At 36.4% G+C, this 15,177-nt stretch overlaps 3 protein-coding genes and 1 long non-coding RNA gene across 4 annotated transcripts; 2 read left to right on the top strand and 2 right to left on the bottom strand.

The window, feature by feature from the left end:
* Positions 1–182: 182 nt before the first annotated feature.
* On the top strand, positions 183–4,350 carry LOC111006241 (calcium and calcium/calmodulin-dependent serine/threonine-protein kinase). The gene is made up of 7 exons (XM_022278035.2): positions 183–895; positions 1,035–1,089; positions 1,208–1,318; positions 1,992–2,224; positions 2,470–2,677; positions 3,850–3,909; positions 4,006–4,350. Exons 1-7 carry the CDS (start codon positions 183–185, stop codon positions 4,177–4,179), a joined length of 1,554 nt encoding a protein of 517 aa, XP_022133727.1. The 3' UTR covers positions 4,180–4,350.
* LOC111006240 (uncharacterized) lies at positions 3,580–9,923 on the bottom strand. The gene is made up of 8 exons (XM_022278032.2): positions 9,783–9,923; positions 9,571–9,683; positions 7,809–7,882; positions 5,968–7,681; positions 5,695–5,896; positions 4,943–5,187; positions 4,104–4,223; positions 3,580–3,758 (listed from the first exon to the last, which is right to left on the bottom strand). Exons 3-7 carry the CDS (start codon positions 7,857–7,859, stop codon positions 4,204–4,206), a joined length of 2,232 nt encoding a protein of 743 aa, XP_022133724.1. The 5' UTR covers positions 7,860–7,882; positions 9,571–9,683; positions 9,783–9,923; the 3' UTR covers positions 3,580–3,758; positions 4,104–4,203.
* A 1,406-nt stretch (positions 9,924–11,329) lies between these two features.
* On the bottom strand, positions 11,330–13,452 carry LOC148212056 (uncharacterized). Its single transcript, XR_015790481.1, has 2 exons — positions 12,973–13,452; positions 11,330–12,898 (listed from the first exon to the last, which is right to left on the bottom strand). It is a non-coding gene; the product is annotated as an uncharacterized LOC148212056 (long non-coding RNA).
* Positions 13,011–13,760, top strand: LOC111006622 (protein EPIDERMAL PATTERNING FACTOR 2). Its single transcript, XM_022278645.2, has 3 exons — positions 13,011–13,146; positions 13,306–13,361; positions 13,566–13,760. Exons 1-3 carry the CDS (start codon positions 13,041–13,043, stop codon positions 13,758–13,760), a joined length of 357 nt encoding a protein of 118 aa, XP_022134337.1. The 5' UTR covers positions 13,011–13,040.
* Positions 13,761–15,177: the final 1,417 nt, after the last annotated feature.

The following is a 15,177-nucleotide window of genomic DNA, read 5'->3' as shown; positions in this document are numbered from 1 at the left end:
GAAAAATTCCATTAACAACCAATCCACAACTGCTCACTACAAAGCTTATGAAAGTTCCTCATTTCAGAACTCCCTTCCCTCGGTCTTGTCCTCTTCCTCAGCTGCTTTCTTCCACCTAATATTCTCAGATTCCTCTTTCTTTTTCCTCCCTTCTCCCTCTTCTGGCCACTTTTCCAGCAACAATGATACAGCAAGCTCGGAAACTCTCCGACGAGTACGAGATTTCAGATGTTTTAGGGAGAGGAGGATTTTCAGTAGTCAGAAGAGGTATCAGTAAATCCAGGAGAGAGAGAAGAGAAGTAGCCATTAAGACACTAAGAAGGATTGGAGCATCAAGTTTCTCAGGATTTCCACCAAATCGTAGTGCCCTGAGGAGCATGGCTTCCATGGTTCCAACAAGGAAATCTATGATTTCTGATGCTTTGCTAACAAATGAAATTTTGGTCATGAGGAAGATAGTTGAAAACGTCTCCCCCCATGAGAATGTGATCGACCTTTACGACGTGTATGAGGACTCGAATGGGGTTCACCTGGTGTTGGAGCTCTGTTCTGGAGGTGAGCTTTTTGACAGGATTGTGGCGCAGACGAGGCACACCGAAGCGAAAGCTGCTGCGGTTGTGAGACAGATTGCCAGTGGTTTGAAGGCTCTCCATCAGGCTAATATCATTCACAGGGACTTGAAACCTGAAAACTGTCTCTTCCTCGACGAAAGTCGGGACTCCGCCTTGAAAATCATGGACTTCGGGTTAAGTTCTGTGGAGGAATTCACTGACCCAGTTGTTGGATTGTTTGGTTCCATAGATTATGTCTCACCAGAAGCTCTTTCCCAGGGAAGTATTACCTCCAAAAGTGATATGTGGTCTCTGGGAGTGATTTTGTACATTCTTCTCTCTGGGTATGTAATGGAGTTTCCTTTCAATAACCTGCAAAAAATATAAATATATATATAACATAAATAAATTCAGGTCAAAGTTTCATAATTCTGCAGCTTGCTGTGGAAAATAAAGTGAACTCAAACAAGTTTCTTTGCATAGGTACCCACCATTTACAGCTCAATCCAATCGGCAAAAGCAGGAGTTAATAATGGCTGTAAGTGGTCTGCAATTATGTTTTCAAATCTATAAACTTGTAATTCAGATTTTTTTACTTTGATCAGAAAAAGAAAGAAAATGTTCTCTTTTTTTGGTGACTTTCTGGGTGAATACAGGGAGACTACAGTTTCCATGAGAAAACTTGGAAGACCATTTCTTCTTCAGCTAGACAACTGATTTCAAGTCTGCTGACAGTTGATCCTCAGGGGAGACCCAGTGCCCAAGAGGTATGAAATCCAGGAGGTAACTGGTAACCCCACCCCCGCAACAACACAGAAAACACACATAAATCTGAATGTAAAGCATCTGCAGCCAAGTATATTCATGTAACTGAGAGGAATATATTCTAGAAAGAGGAGGAGAGGGGGAGAGCGGCTGAGGTAAGTGGGACGTGGGGGAATCCTATTAGAGCAATGGGCCCGAGTTAGATAGGCATTATGGTAATTAGTAGTATACAGTATATGTGGGTTGGGAGTGTGACGTAAGGGCATCTTTTGTTTGGTTTTTGGTAGGATTTAGTGTGGAGAGGATAGAGAGCTGTCGAAATCTCCCTTGACCCTTGTAATTCCTCTCTGAACATAAATAATAGAATCGAGATTTTATCAGTGACCATGGATGCAAACTATAAAAACTAATAGTGAAATCCCAAACTCCAGCCCATCCACCAAATGCCTTGGAACAACCCCTATCTCATTCAATCCAAACTTAAATCGAAAGCCCACAAGTCCTTATTCCTTCTAGGAAAGGCAACTTCAAATTAAAAAGGAAAAAGGATGATCAGGAGTTTCATTCATTCCATTGCACATATCACATCAATCTAGAGACAGGATTTTCAAGATGAATTCCTTTCCAGTAATTTGCTGAAATGCCCTGTTGGTCTTACAAATGTCATGAAAACAGCTTCTAGAGCATCCATGGGTCACGGGCAATTCAGCCAAGCAGGATCAAATGGATGCTGAGATTGTATCACGACTCAAGAGTTTCAATGCCCGACGCAAGCTTAGAGCTGCAGCGATAGCTAGCGTATGGAGCAGCACAATTTTTTTGAGGACAAAGAAGCTAAGATCTTTATTAGGGTCTTATGATCTCACACCTGAGGAAGTCGAAAATCTCAGACTTCATTTCAAGAAAATGTAAGTTGTCATATATAACCAATTCAAATTTCAACCTTACTACTGTAAATAACAATGGCTTAAAAACATAGGCTGCTGAAAGTTATTGGCCATGCATATTTAAGTTATTGCTTTCTAATGGCACACTAACCTAATAACCTTATTAGACTAAAATTCATGAGAAATGATTTGGTGAACAAGCTAACTTGCCTAGTAGGATTTTTAAGAATTTGATGAATTTGCATACCTTACCTTGCAATACGCAGATGTGCAAAAGGTGACAATGCCACTCTTTCTGAATTCGAAGAAGTGCTGAAAGCAATGAATATGTCTTCACTTCTCCCTCTTGCACCTCGCATTTTTTACCTCTTTGATGATAATCGAGATGGAACAGTTGACATGCGTGAGATTCTCTGTGGCTTTTCGAGCCTTAGAAACTCACGAGGTGACGATGCTCTTCGCCTGTGTTTTCAGGTGCGTATTCAATTACAAAAGTACACCATAGGTACAATGCAGACATACACGACATTCCTAGAGAACATTAAAGTTGCAGAGTCTATTACCTAGTGGATATGAATCCACTGTAGCCCACATATTACACCTCAAGTCACATTAGAGTTGCATCAAATCTTGAATGAAACCCGAAAACTGACACTTGATTGAATATTGAAATACTTCAACAAGGAAAAAAATCATTCGAAAAAGAAAAACCAAGGACTTCTAGTTGAGTTATAGGAACAAGTTCGACTCTCAAACCAGGACTCTAGTTTCAACCTTTTTTTCTCTTTGGAACTGGTCATATTCACTGGAGTTAACTTTCTTTCACTCATAAGAAACCAAGTTTTCATTTAGAGAAATGAAAAAAAAAATATACAAGGGGATACAAAATGTAGTTAACTTTGTGCTAAAGAGAGTGATTGACTTCATTCCTTCTTCTGTTTCCTATACTGAGCCTCCCTCCCCTGAAGACTTCCCCTTCCCTAATTTATGCAGAGAAAATAATCTTTCCAAAACTAAGATTCATAATTACGTTGGATAATAGAGCATGAAACTGACCTTAATATGTCATGAAGGATGAAGAAATTTGTCATCAAACCCTTACAGGATGCCAGTCTCATCCAAATCTTCCCCTTCCCCAAAATTTCCAAGTGTTTTCAATGCAACATTGTGTCATGGCCTCCAAAAACGTAAATTGTCTGCACCCAATGGTCAGTCGTGGTGAGCACCTTCGAAAAGGTATTCACCTTGGCTGCCTTTTCTATTGCCTTTTGTATGTTAATAAGAAAGACAACTTTATAACTTTCAGAACAGCTAAACTAAAATATCCAGTTTTCGTTCATTATCTCCTAAAATGAAAATGGATTGCAAGAGTCAGCTATCAAACACAAATTTACATATGCTTAAACACATATATCTGTACGGTATTGTACAAAAAATATATATAAACTAATATGGAGTAACATACATATTTAGACACTGTATTCTTATTATGTTATATTATCCTGTATTTACAACTCACGTCTGGAGGAGCAAGAACCTCGTCGCCAAGAATATTCTGCACAAAAAAAATATTGTTACTGAATTCACTACTCTGCAGAGGATAAGGCAACCACAAAGCTTTAATGTTTATTATATTTGGTTGATAGATGTATGACGCAGATCGATCCGGGTGCATCACAAAGGAAGAAGTGGCATCAATGCTGAGAGTAATGCCCCCTTGATTTTTATTTCGTTCTTGGTACTTGGTAGTATGCTTTATATGTAGTTTCTTTAAGCACAATGACCTTCATAATTTTGAGCAGGCTTTGCCTGATGATTGCCTCCCAGTGGACATCACAGAACCCGGGAAATTAGATGAAATATTTGATCTGATGGATGCCAACAGTGATGGAAAGGTTACCTTCGATGAGTTCAAAGCTGCCATGCAGAGAGACAGCTCCCTCCAAGATGTTGTCCTGTCTTCTCTTCGCCAATAAATGTTGAACTTCCGACGTACACCATCAGCATTTCAGCAACAGATCTAGATTTAATTTCTAAATTATGTGTCCATTGCAGAAAATATATTATCAGTAACAAGGGGCAGCGGAAGTATTATACATTCAACTATTTGAAAGAAATTCAATAATTTTGACTCTCTTTATGGAATACGAGAAAAACTTCAGAAGTTTTTTTTTTTTTTTTAATCTCAAACCTCAAATTTTCTTAAATTTTGACACTTGAAGCTATATTTTCATAATATATTTCATTACTGTCAAAGCAAATCATTCAAGAACTTCGTTCAGCAAACATCAAAATAACCAAATTGAACAAGGGATACATTTTCAACCATCGATTTTTCCACAGATTATCCTTAACAAATAACAACAACCACTTCGAATTTGAATTTCCTTTGACTTCCTAACCTACAATCTCGTACAGTTGGACCTGCATCAGCTCCTTATATCTATTGATGGATAGTATCATTAATTTGGACTTCAATTGAGCTCTTCCAAATTGGGATCTAGTTTCTTTTCCAGAAAATAAATGTGTATAGAGCCTAATTCTTGCAACTGTTTGACAAAAACAAATTTATTTCCTTTTTTTAACTCCCTCAATTGAACAAGGTTCTATATCTGATGGAAATTAGATACTACGTACATTTAGCAGATTATAGAAGAGAATTAGAGCATTCATGAACTAATTATTTCTTGATGAGGTAATCAACTGCTTTAGAACAAAGCAGAGCCTACAAATCATTACCATCTGTATCTATTGTGTCCTCGCTGGCTCTCTCATCTGTGTTGTCAATACAACTATTCACATTGGAAAATTTATGTTCCACCGAGGTTTCCTGACTAGTGACCTTCACATTCATCCACCTCTTGTGCTCATCTTCCATTACCTCAACATCCGCCAACCAATCTTCCATCATCACATCAATGGCTTCCAAACAAACAGGATCAAGTGCACATATTGAGCACCTTTCTTTACCAATCTCCAGTCTCCTGCTTGAGCACAAATGGAAGAATATAAAGAAAATTCTATCATTTTTTATTCAAAGCATACAAATCCTTACCCCAATTCTTCTGGAGAGATTGAATTTTATCTTTTCCACTAAATTAATTCAAGGGCACAATAAGGACATAATTAGTGAATGTTGCAATTTTGCATTACGGTTCAAAGAAGAATGATTCTATACCTAGTCCATATAGCTATACGGAAGAAGAAGTACAACAAGGATATATAATGTAATATTAGTTGTTCATGAAACCCACTCTTTTTTCTTTTATAAGAATAGTATTAATCAAGAGAGCATGTATGAGAAGGGGAGATGAGATATCCCACAGTGCCAAAGGGTTACAGAAAGGCTTCCCAATTTTAGCTCATAATTACAAAATATCTTTTGAAAAGAGGCACCAAGAAGAAGGACATAGTTGAAGCAAAGTAGTCTTGCCAACACTTTCAAAGGATAAACATCTGAAAAAAAATGGAAGCAAAATAGTCCAAGTTACCTTTCCTGGAGTCGCAAGTTATAATGAACAAATTCAAGGTCATTCATCTTCTGCCTTTCTAGTCGGTTCTTCTTTAAATGGACATTTTTGAACATGCTCTTGCTTTTACGACATTGTATAATGCTGCAAGTCTGACTCAATATCCTGACGGCTAACCGTTGTAAATCTGGGTAATCAGTTCCATACAATGACCACCAAGTAGCTAAAATAAAACAGAACAGATGTTAATAGTTAGAATGTTATATCATGAAAGCATATTAGGAAGAAGGTAACCTGGGGCCAATGATTCTCGACCATGTAATGCCACCGACCGCCCAAAATCTCCAACGGCTTCCTCATAGAAATTTATGTTGCTCATAACCTGAGATGTTATGTCTGGCTCTAAGGCTTCAATACAATCAAGTAAACCCTTTTGAATTACTTTGCTGGATAAGAATGTAGGACTGTAGAATATTGATGGATTGAGGTAATATGCAGCCACGTGAAGTGGGCTCTGAAATTCCTTCTGCAAAACATGGTCAATAGCTTTCAGAAATGGCGAGTAATCAGATTCCTTCTCGTTAAAAGCAAGCATGACACTGTTCTTTGCTTTTTCAAATGCATCGTATATAAATCCAGCAGATGGCTTCTCCTCTGATTCAAGAAATTGCAACACAGAAAGTAAAGGCTTTGTTCCCGTTGTAACATGATCACACTTCGACCAGAAGAGTGGATCAGCAGTAATCTTTGCCACCTCAAGTCCAGCTCCATGCTTCGAGAAATTTGACTGCATCCAGTCACCACTGGTGAACGTCTGATGAAGATGATCTTTCAAAGACAGAATGTTATGCAGAGTCAAAAAGATGGAGAAAATTCTTGTAGATGCAAGCTGGATAATCTCTCTCCCACCAATTCTCTTCTTTATCAAATTTAGGACCCAAACATTGTTGTATATGAACTGAACTATCCTTTTAGCTTTCCCAACAACCTCTTCTACTTCTTCCATTTTCTCAATTTCCCCGAGGATTAACTCCAAACAGTGTGCAGCACAAACAGTTAAGAAAAATGTTTTGTATTTTTCCACCAAGAGTATACCTGCAGCTTTAAACAAGGGAGAAGTATCTGTCACAAAATTGACTATATTCTTCAGTCCAACTTCTTGAACAATGCTGTCAAATAAATTTAGAAGGCCCTCCGGTGATTCTGAAACTTCGGATAAATCAACAGACTTAAGGAACATGATACCCTTGGTACAATAGACAAAAAAGTTTACTACAAAACCAGTTCTATCCATCCACCTATCAACCAGGACTGTGCACCCGGTAACCTCCCAAGACTTTCTCAACTCTTCAACATATTCCCCAGCATTCTGGGCGCTTCTGTCAAGCAATTTACCCATCAAAGAATGATAGGTTGGCATCTTATAACCGGGGCCTACAGAAGCAATTGCATCAGCCATTTTTTGGAAATATTGTGAGCTTACGGCACTAATTGGTATACCAGCTTGATACATAAATCTGGCAACAGCCATATCAGCTTGTTCCATGCCTATTGGAGCAATATTATGGTTATCGGGTTGAGTAACAAAAGATGTTGGAAAAAATTGTTTCTTTTTCCTCTTTGCTTCCTTAGTACCTCCTTCTAATATCTCCTTTCCCTTTCTTTGGGAACAGCCTCGTCGAGTATTCCGAACCCAGTGTACCCTATCATCTATTCCTTCCCTGCTTGGAAAGCATGGTACTGCGTTCTTGTTACTTTTCTTCTGCCGTTTCAGCTTCTCCAGAACTTTAAAACCTAGAAGTTGTTGAATCTGCAGCTTAACTTCTTCTGGAACTTCCTCACATGGAGCTACATTTCCCCTTTCCCCGGCCAGATGCTGCTTTAGTCTGGATATGCCACCCCCAAGCATAACTTTATGGCAGTATTTGCATTTAATCTTCTGGCGACCCCCATTGACCATAATTCCATGAGCCCAACCAGGATCAGAAGCCCGGGAAGGTACCAAACCCTGTTTAAAATGTTCAGATACTCATCACTGCAATGTGACTAACTTCTTATTAAGAGGAAATTCAACCAACTCCAAAACCTTCATAACAAAACAAGCCATGCCTACCAGTGCACACAAGCCCACTTACTCGTTTTTCCTTGAATTGCACATCCGTGAGAGGCTCCTTAGGCTCCAACATTAGATGTTCATGACCTGACTAATCTTCTTGAATCAAACACAGATAATAGTTAAAATAATCAAATCATATTAATGGGATAAGAGTATGGTTTATCCACTGAAATCTTGAAATAACATGAATCAACTACAATTAATCAACCGATGTAAAAGATGGCCAAGAATTCAAAGAAAGCTTTCAGTCAATTTGAGATTACGTAACATAACAATATTATGCTATGCAACTAAAATTGCTTTTAGGAGACCATTTTATTTCCCAGTTTATTGTATTAGATATTATCATGACTTCAATCATTTCCATGGACATTTACTTTCAAACTGAAACAAGAAAAACCTAAAATCGGAGCTGGCATTCTGCACCAAATAACAAAATTATTTCCACCTTCAAAAAATGAACAATTAAAATTACAAAGGAAAAAAGTCTGCATGATTAAGAAAATAATAAAAATGCAAAAGCTCTGGATCTCAACAAATTCTTACATCATCAGCTTCCATCACAACATAGTTTAATATATGTCATGCTCTGTATATTTCCAATGCCCATTTCTAAGATATAGTAGTATCAGTGTACATAAAAAAATACGTACAAAGATACAACTATATTTGAGGTGACCATCTATCTATGATTTAATATCCTATAAGTTACCTTGACTACCAAATGTAGTAGAATTAGGTAGTTGTCCCGTGAGAATAGTCGAGGTATACACAAGTTGCTGGACACTTAGTATATAAAATATATATACACTATTCATATCTTCTAGCATTGCACATCACAAAGCATACAAGTACAACTATGATAATATGCAGTCAACACGTTACATGTCAACAAATTCCACTCAACTCATATCTATAATGCTTAAGCACCAGATTGTTGCATGGTTTAATCAATTATTATACCGTGCTCATCCAATTTCTAGACTGAATTTTTTAACTCGAGGTGTGTGTTTACATCATGAAACATGGCTCTGATGCCCGAGATGTTTAGAATAAAATTTAGCTAGCTTGTGCTTTTTGGGCAGTGTGCGTGCAAGGTTTGGTGGCCAGTGGCCCCCGTTTCTTATACAAGTTTTTTGTTGCTTGCGTTCGATTATGATTTCACTTCACCTATTGAAATCACTTCGTTCCATTAAATAAACTCAAGTAAGATTTCACCACAATAAGAATTCAACTTTTCAACCAAATCACTACCATTTCGCTGAACAACTGAGCAAATTTGTAAATCCGACATTTTCACCAAGGCAATGCAGACTCAATTAACAGTAAAAGTATGCATAGTTTGAAACCGTTGAAACTTAACCAAATATATGATCAAGTTCTCCAAAAAATTCCCCCCAGGTCATGATTCTGATAAGCTGAACTTTAAGGGAAGATAAACCAGTGCGCATCACCATTGTTGTAAATGACAATGATAAGAGGCAAAAATTGAGAAAAGAAGTTCATATTTAGTAACCAAATGAATGACAAAGAAAAGTAGAGAAGGAAACTTCATCTGCAGAAGAAGTTCAAGTAGACCTGATTGATCTGGACTAAGTTAAGCAAAGATCAAAAGTACATTCGCAAAAGAATTTCCCAAAATATAAATTTCCTTTGTTCTTCCTAAACTTCCAGCTAGCTGGACACAGGTTTTATCATTATCAAAGAACTTCAACTTTCGATAACGTTGGAGAATAAGCAAATCAAATTCAGCTGAAAAGTAGTTTCTCGGTCGAACTTACTCAATAACTAATGAACTCCGAAAACCCATGTTAATCCCGAAATATCGGACGGAATCGCCGGAGCAGGAGCGGAATCCGGCAAAGCATTTGAGAACAGAAACAGATTGATGGAGCTGAAAATGGAAGATTAAAAGATAAAATACTGTCGTAATCCGGAAGTTGAGATGAGAATCGACGAACAAAAAGTAAAATATAAGAAGCGTTTCGGGAACCTGAAATTTCCGAAATGAAGAGAAGACGAGTCTCGGGTTGAAGTTGGAAGTGTTGAACGCGAGATAACGCAGTGCGCTTACATATTGACTGACACGTTTCACAACTACACTATTTTTCAACTTCTACTTTACTTTCGTAGCTTGCATGGATTGTTACTCGATTAATATCACGAGGCAATGACATGGTTTTAAGATTTATATTCAATATTGGGTCAATATATTATTATTATTTAAAAAATACATATTACTCCCGTACGAAGTAATGACTTAGTCTGTAAATTTTAGTTTATAATAATTAGTGTCATTCTACTTTCAAATAGTTAGTAATTTAGTCTCCGAATTTTAATATGCATTAATTTAATCTTGTAATGGTTTAGTTGTTATTGTGAAAAATATTGTTCAAATTTAATGGAGTTTTTTATATATATAAATTAACAAATTGAGGAAGAACCAAATATATTTATAAATTACAAAGACCAAATCGATCCGTAATAATCAACACTTAATTTTAATGAGATTTTTTATAGTGGGACCAAATTGTTATAAAATTTAAACTGAACTAAATTGTTACCAATTTAAAAGTACATAGACTAAATTATTATAACTTGAAATTCAATGACTAAATCATAGGAATAACCTTATTTAACTTGAAATTCAAGGACTAAATCATGCAGGAATAACCTTATTTTTTATGTTAAATAATTACAAAAACTTTCAATTTCATAGCATCCAACCTGGTACATGGATGAGTATTTGAAAATTTCAGCTCTTTTTCTTTTTCTTTACAACAAATGTGATGATGGACAATTAATGTCTTAACCACTAAACTATTTAAGTTCATGATGGTCATTGTCATCCGTATGTGAAACAACCACCATTATCATTTTTAGTAGCGTTTATATAATTTGCAAGTTGATTTAGACGAGTTGAAATGATAATGTGGTTGGCCAAAATAATGGACAAGTTGAGTTGTAGCACATGCATACATAGCATGAATATGCCTAGTGAAGTCTCTATTGCGCTCGGTGATCTTAGCACTTAGCTCATGACTTGAACGAATAGTAGTCAAATTAAGCAATCATACATTTGATGCAAAGAGATCGAGACTTTGAGAGTGAATCTTTCGAGTCTCAAAAATCTTATTTCGATTAGTTTGAACATCCTTCAAAGTCCAAACTATATATGGTAGCAAGAATTTACAAGATTGTAAGACTAAAGTTAATGCAATATTAGACTTTTCTAGCTCGTGCGATTTGTGATAGATTATTATTGTAAATTTGCTTTATGTATAGCTAATCCAAACATAACTCAATTGATTAAAGCATATATCCCCGATCAAAAGGTTAGAAGTTCAAATTCTCACTCTTACAGTCAAACTAAAAAAAAAAGTTGTATGCTATAGGTATACACATGCCTCACTCATTTATTTAACCTTCTCATCATCTTAACAAATATTATTCCTCACAAATCAAACATAATTCTACAAGGTCAAAAACCAAATACAAACACAGTGTTCGAGACGAATAGTTTAAACTATGATGGTCACCTACCAAAAATTTAAAATCCATCGAGTTTCCTTATCACACAAATAGGTCTGAACAATTACAAATATTTGAAAGGAAAAAAAAACCCCACTAAAAAAGTAATCAAGGTGGAACAAAGAAATTTCCCTCAATTTTTAATTCAAATCAAGCAAGCAGATGGCATAATATTTTGTCTCACACAGCAGAGGCCCTACATGGGACAAAATTGACTATAACTCGGCTTCCTAGAGGATGAGAGCCACAAAGAACAACAAATTAGACCTAAAATTTAATTGAAAGAGCTGTTCTGATCTTTTAAGGAAGCATATTCATGTATCGGAAACTGACACATGTAGTAGAAGTTCATTCAATGCAAAGGGCTTCGGCTTCTTCACGTTAAGGGCAGAGGGCTTCTTCAATTTCAATAGGGCCTTTGCCTTTTCTGCTCCCCCTCCACGTGAATTCCTTGTGTCGTCTAGCAACTAAAAGCCTGCACTTCATGTTCTTTGAGCAACACATACCAAAATAATTTAGTCATTTCCCATTCACTTGGGATAATAATCTTTATCGTTCAAAATATTATTTTAGTCCATCTATATATTTTCAACTTTTGTCTATTTTAGTCTTTGAGGTGTTTGTTTTGGTCCATGTCCCTTTTAAACAATGATTGTTTTGGTCTCTTCATTTTATTTTTTATCTCATTTTTCTCCACCACAAATTCAACAAAAAATTGGCCCAATATATTTCTTGAAATGTAATCGAGTTAAAATTTTACAAGCAGGGAACAAAGACCAACATAAACGTTTTGAAAATACAAAGACTAATGAACCAAAGTTGTAAATTCACGGACCAAAATGGATGTTTTCAAATGAGGGGGCCAAAATGAACAGAAGTACAAAAATCAAAATAGTATTTTCACCCGATCCTTTCAATCCTCCTTAATTCAACTCACAAATCTAATTCAACAGATATCATCTATTCAGGAAGCAATGTTTCTAAAAAGAACACTTGCTCGTACGAATATTTTTTAACAAAGGAAAAAAAATCAATTAAATGCTCATCTTTGAAGTACTTGTCAAAAAATACCCTTTCACTTATCACCAAATAACATAAAGATTTCTAATTAGTAACAAGTACTCCTAAGATTTTATAAACAATCTATATAATAAATGGATACAAAGTTTCCCTATCTTATGCTGTTTTTTTTTTCTTTTTTCTGAAATCCGTGTGTCCGGACCAGTTTGCACGCACGTCGACTATAAATGAATGTAGCTACCCAAGCAATACATGAAAAAAAAAAAAAAGTATTGATGAATCCACGAGTCATCTCATATTTGTATTTTACAGGTCATGATGAGTAATAATAATCTAAATTTTCAAAATGTCTCGACTTCACATACATCCAAGATGCAGCAATTCAAAATTTGAGCTATATATACACTATAGAGTAAAATATATGTACCTGTGTACGTATGAGATCAAGTGCCACAGTTCATTTAAAGTTTCTGGATGGTCTTGAGTTTACTTGCCAAATCATGTGATCCTTCAAACCATGGCCGTGGATCATGTGAAGTGCAACAGATGTACCTCTTCCTACATTAAAAACTAACTCTATATAAAATGCTGGCAACATACTAAATCATCTGTCACCAACATTTCCAACAAACCTTGCAGTCTGTTTTCTCCTTTTGCTCTACCACTTCATTCTTCCAGGCTTCTGCATTATCAAAAAACAATGAAGAAATGTTCTCTGGTAGCTCACCTGTCTTTTATTTTTGTGGTTTTCTTCATCATTCTAATGATTGGCAGAAGTCTTGATGCAACATCTCGCTGGGAACACAGTAAGAAAACTCATCATCTATGCGGTTTACATTGTCTACTTATTTTGATATTCTAGTTGCGGAAGATATGCATCTGTATCCCTATAACGGATACACCGACATTTTTCTCTGATTTAATCAGTTATGACATCTAAGCCTTTCAAGTGTGTGATATTTCAGTGAGCTTTAATGCAGAAGATATTCACAGAACAGTGGACAGTTCAATGCACCAGAAGGTATTATGTTACTTTCAGCCCACATTTATCCACCCAGTGTTAAACCTTTTGCGAATAAATAAATAAAGGTCACCTAACTGAGACAATAATATGAAAAATATAAATAATAGATGCTCGCTTGAGAGTACAGTAAACAAGAAAAACCATGGCAACATACTGCAAAAAAGTCCTCATTCAGTTTCGTTATCATGTGTGACTGTGCAGGAAAGGGCTAAAGAAGTACTTGGTATGGAGTTATACCCTACAGGATCCAGCCTCCCAGACTGCTCCCATGCATGCGGTCCATGTTTTCCATGCAAAAGGGTGATGGTGAGCTTCAAGTGCTCTGTTGCAGAGTCCTGTCCAACTGTTTACAGATGCATGTGTAAAGGGAAATATTACCATGTACCCTCCAATTGAGCAAAAATTCAATCTGGAGGAATTTGCAGCAAAGAACAGAGAAATTAATGATTGGGTTGGCACTTAGCACTTATATGATGACTAAGGATATAACATAGACTAAGACTATAGTCTCTATTGGTTTCATTAGGGTTTATTTTCTTCTACCGGAATCATTTTGTAAGAGAAAATAGCTGAGGGAACAAATTTTCAAGCACGGGAAGTTTAATTAGGTAGTGATAACTCAGTTTGGTCTACTCTAGGAGTGTGCAAAATTGTTTCCCTAGTTATATAACTCTACTTTAAAGACATGTCGTGACATTTGGCTTGTCCTGTTTCTGCCTTCCCAGGTTTCTAAGTTGAGAATATACAGTTGAATGGAGGTTTGGAAAACAAGCCAGAATCAGAGGATAACCTTGTAAAGTTTAGTGTGTCAGAGGGACATACATCCATGTTTTCAAATTCAACCAAAATACATATTCATTCAGCCCGAGCTCAAGGAACTATGTTCTGCTCTTTAGGTTGAAGGAAGCAATACGGAAAAATTCATAAAAGATATGATCAAAACCAATGAACCAGGATCACTGTTTTTGTGAATGACCATCTGTAGAAGAGGATTTCCAAACAAAACAATCAATGAGGTAAATATAACAATAGTAGAGTATCCTATCATTACAAGAGCAAACAACAATGGCTGGTTTGCAGAAATTAATGAAAATGTAAACTAAGGGAAATTGTAGAAGAGAAAAAAAAGGCATAAAAATAGTGAGTTTTCTATAGCAAATAACACTTGTAATTCAAACATTCAAACAGAAATTAAACAGCTGCACGGACCCAAACTGCTAAACAATATGAATTTGAAAACCACCCAAAACTCGTTCTATAACAGATGGATTCTAGACCTCAAGCTCACTCTTAGGCATGAAAAAAACAAACTTTCTTGAGTCCCCGACAAAGACATCAGCATACTTCTGCCTTTATCAATGCTCATTCAAATATCACACTCACACCGAACAGGTTCGTAAATTCTTCATAACCTCAAACCTGGAATCCAGTACCCTATCAAAATTTCATCCGTTGTTAGTTTCTGATGGTTTCGTCATCGCAGACTATAAATTGCACCCTAATCTATGATATTCTTCTTTCTCGATGAGTGTTCAGAAGTAGGAACTTGGATAACTTAATGCAATCAGAACCCTAAGACTATCTCATCCACGTTCGTGAATACCATAAGGAACAGGGGAAAATACTCCGCAGGAATCATATGTACCATTATAGCAGATTTCGTGTTGATATCGAAATTCAATAGGAAATCCACAGACTAACCGAACCAGAATGAGAACAGACAAATTGATGGATGGAAATATTCTGTGAGAAATTTCCATGTAATTATGGCCGATTATCTAGCGAGATTAATTCCAGACAACCCCGAAACATG

The sequence above is a fragment of the Momordica charantia genome (genome assembly GCF_013281855.1).
Source record: "Momordica charantia cultivar OHB3-1 chromosome 4 unlocalized genomic scaffold, Mcharantia_2.0 BLBB01000004.1, whole genome shotgun sequence".
NCBI lineage: Eukaryota > Viridiplantae > Streptophyta > Magnoliopsida > Cucurbitales > Cucurbitaceae > Momordica > Momordica charantia.
This window is presented reverse-complemented; position numbering and strand designations above follow the sequence as displayed.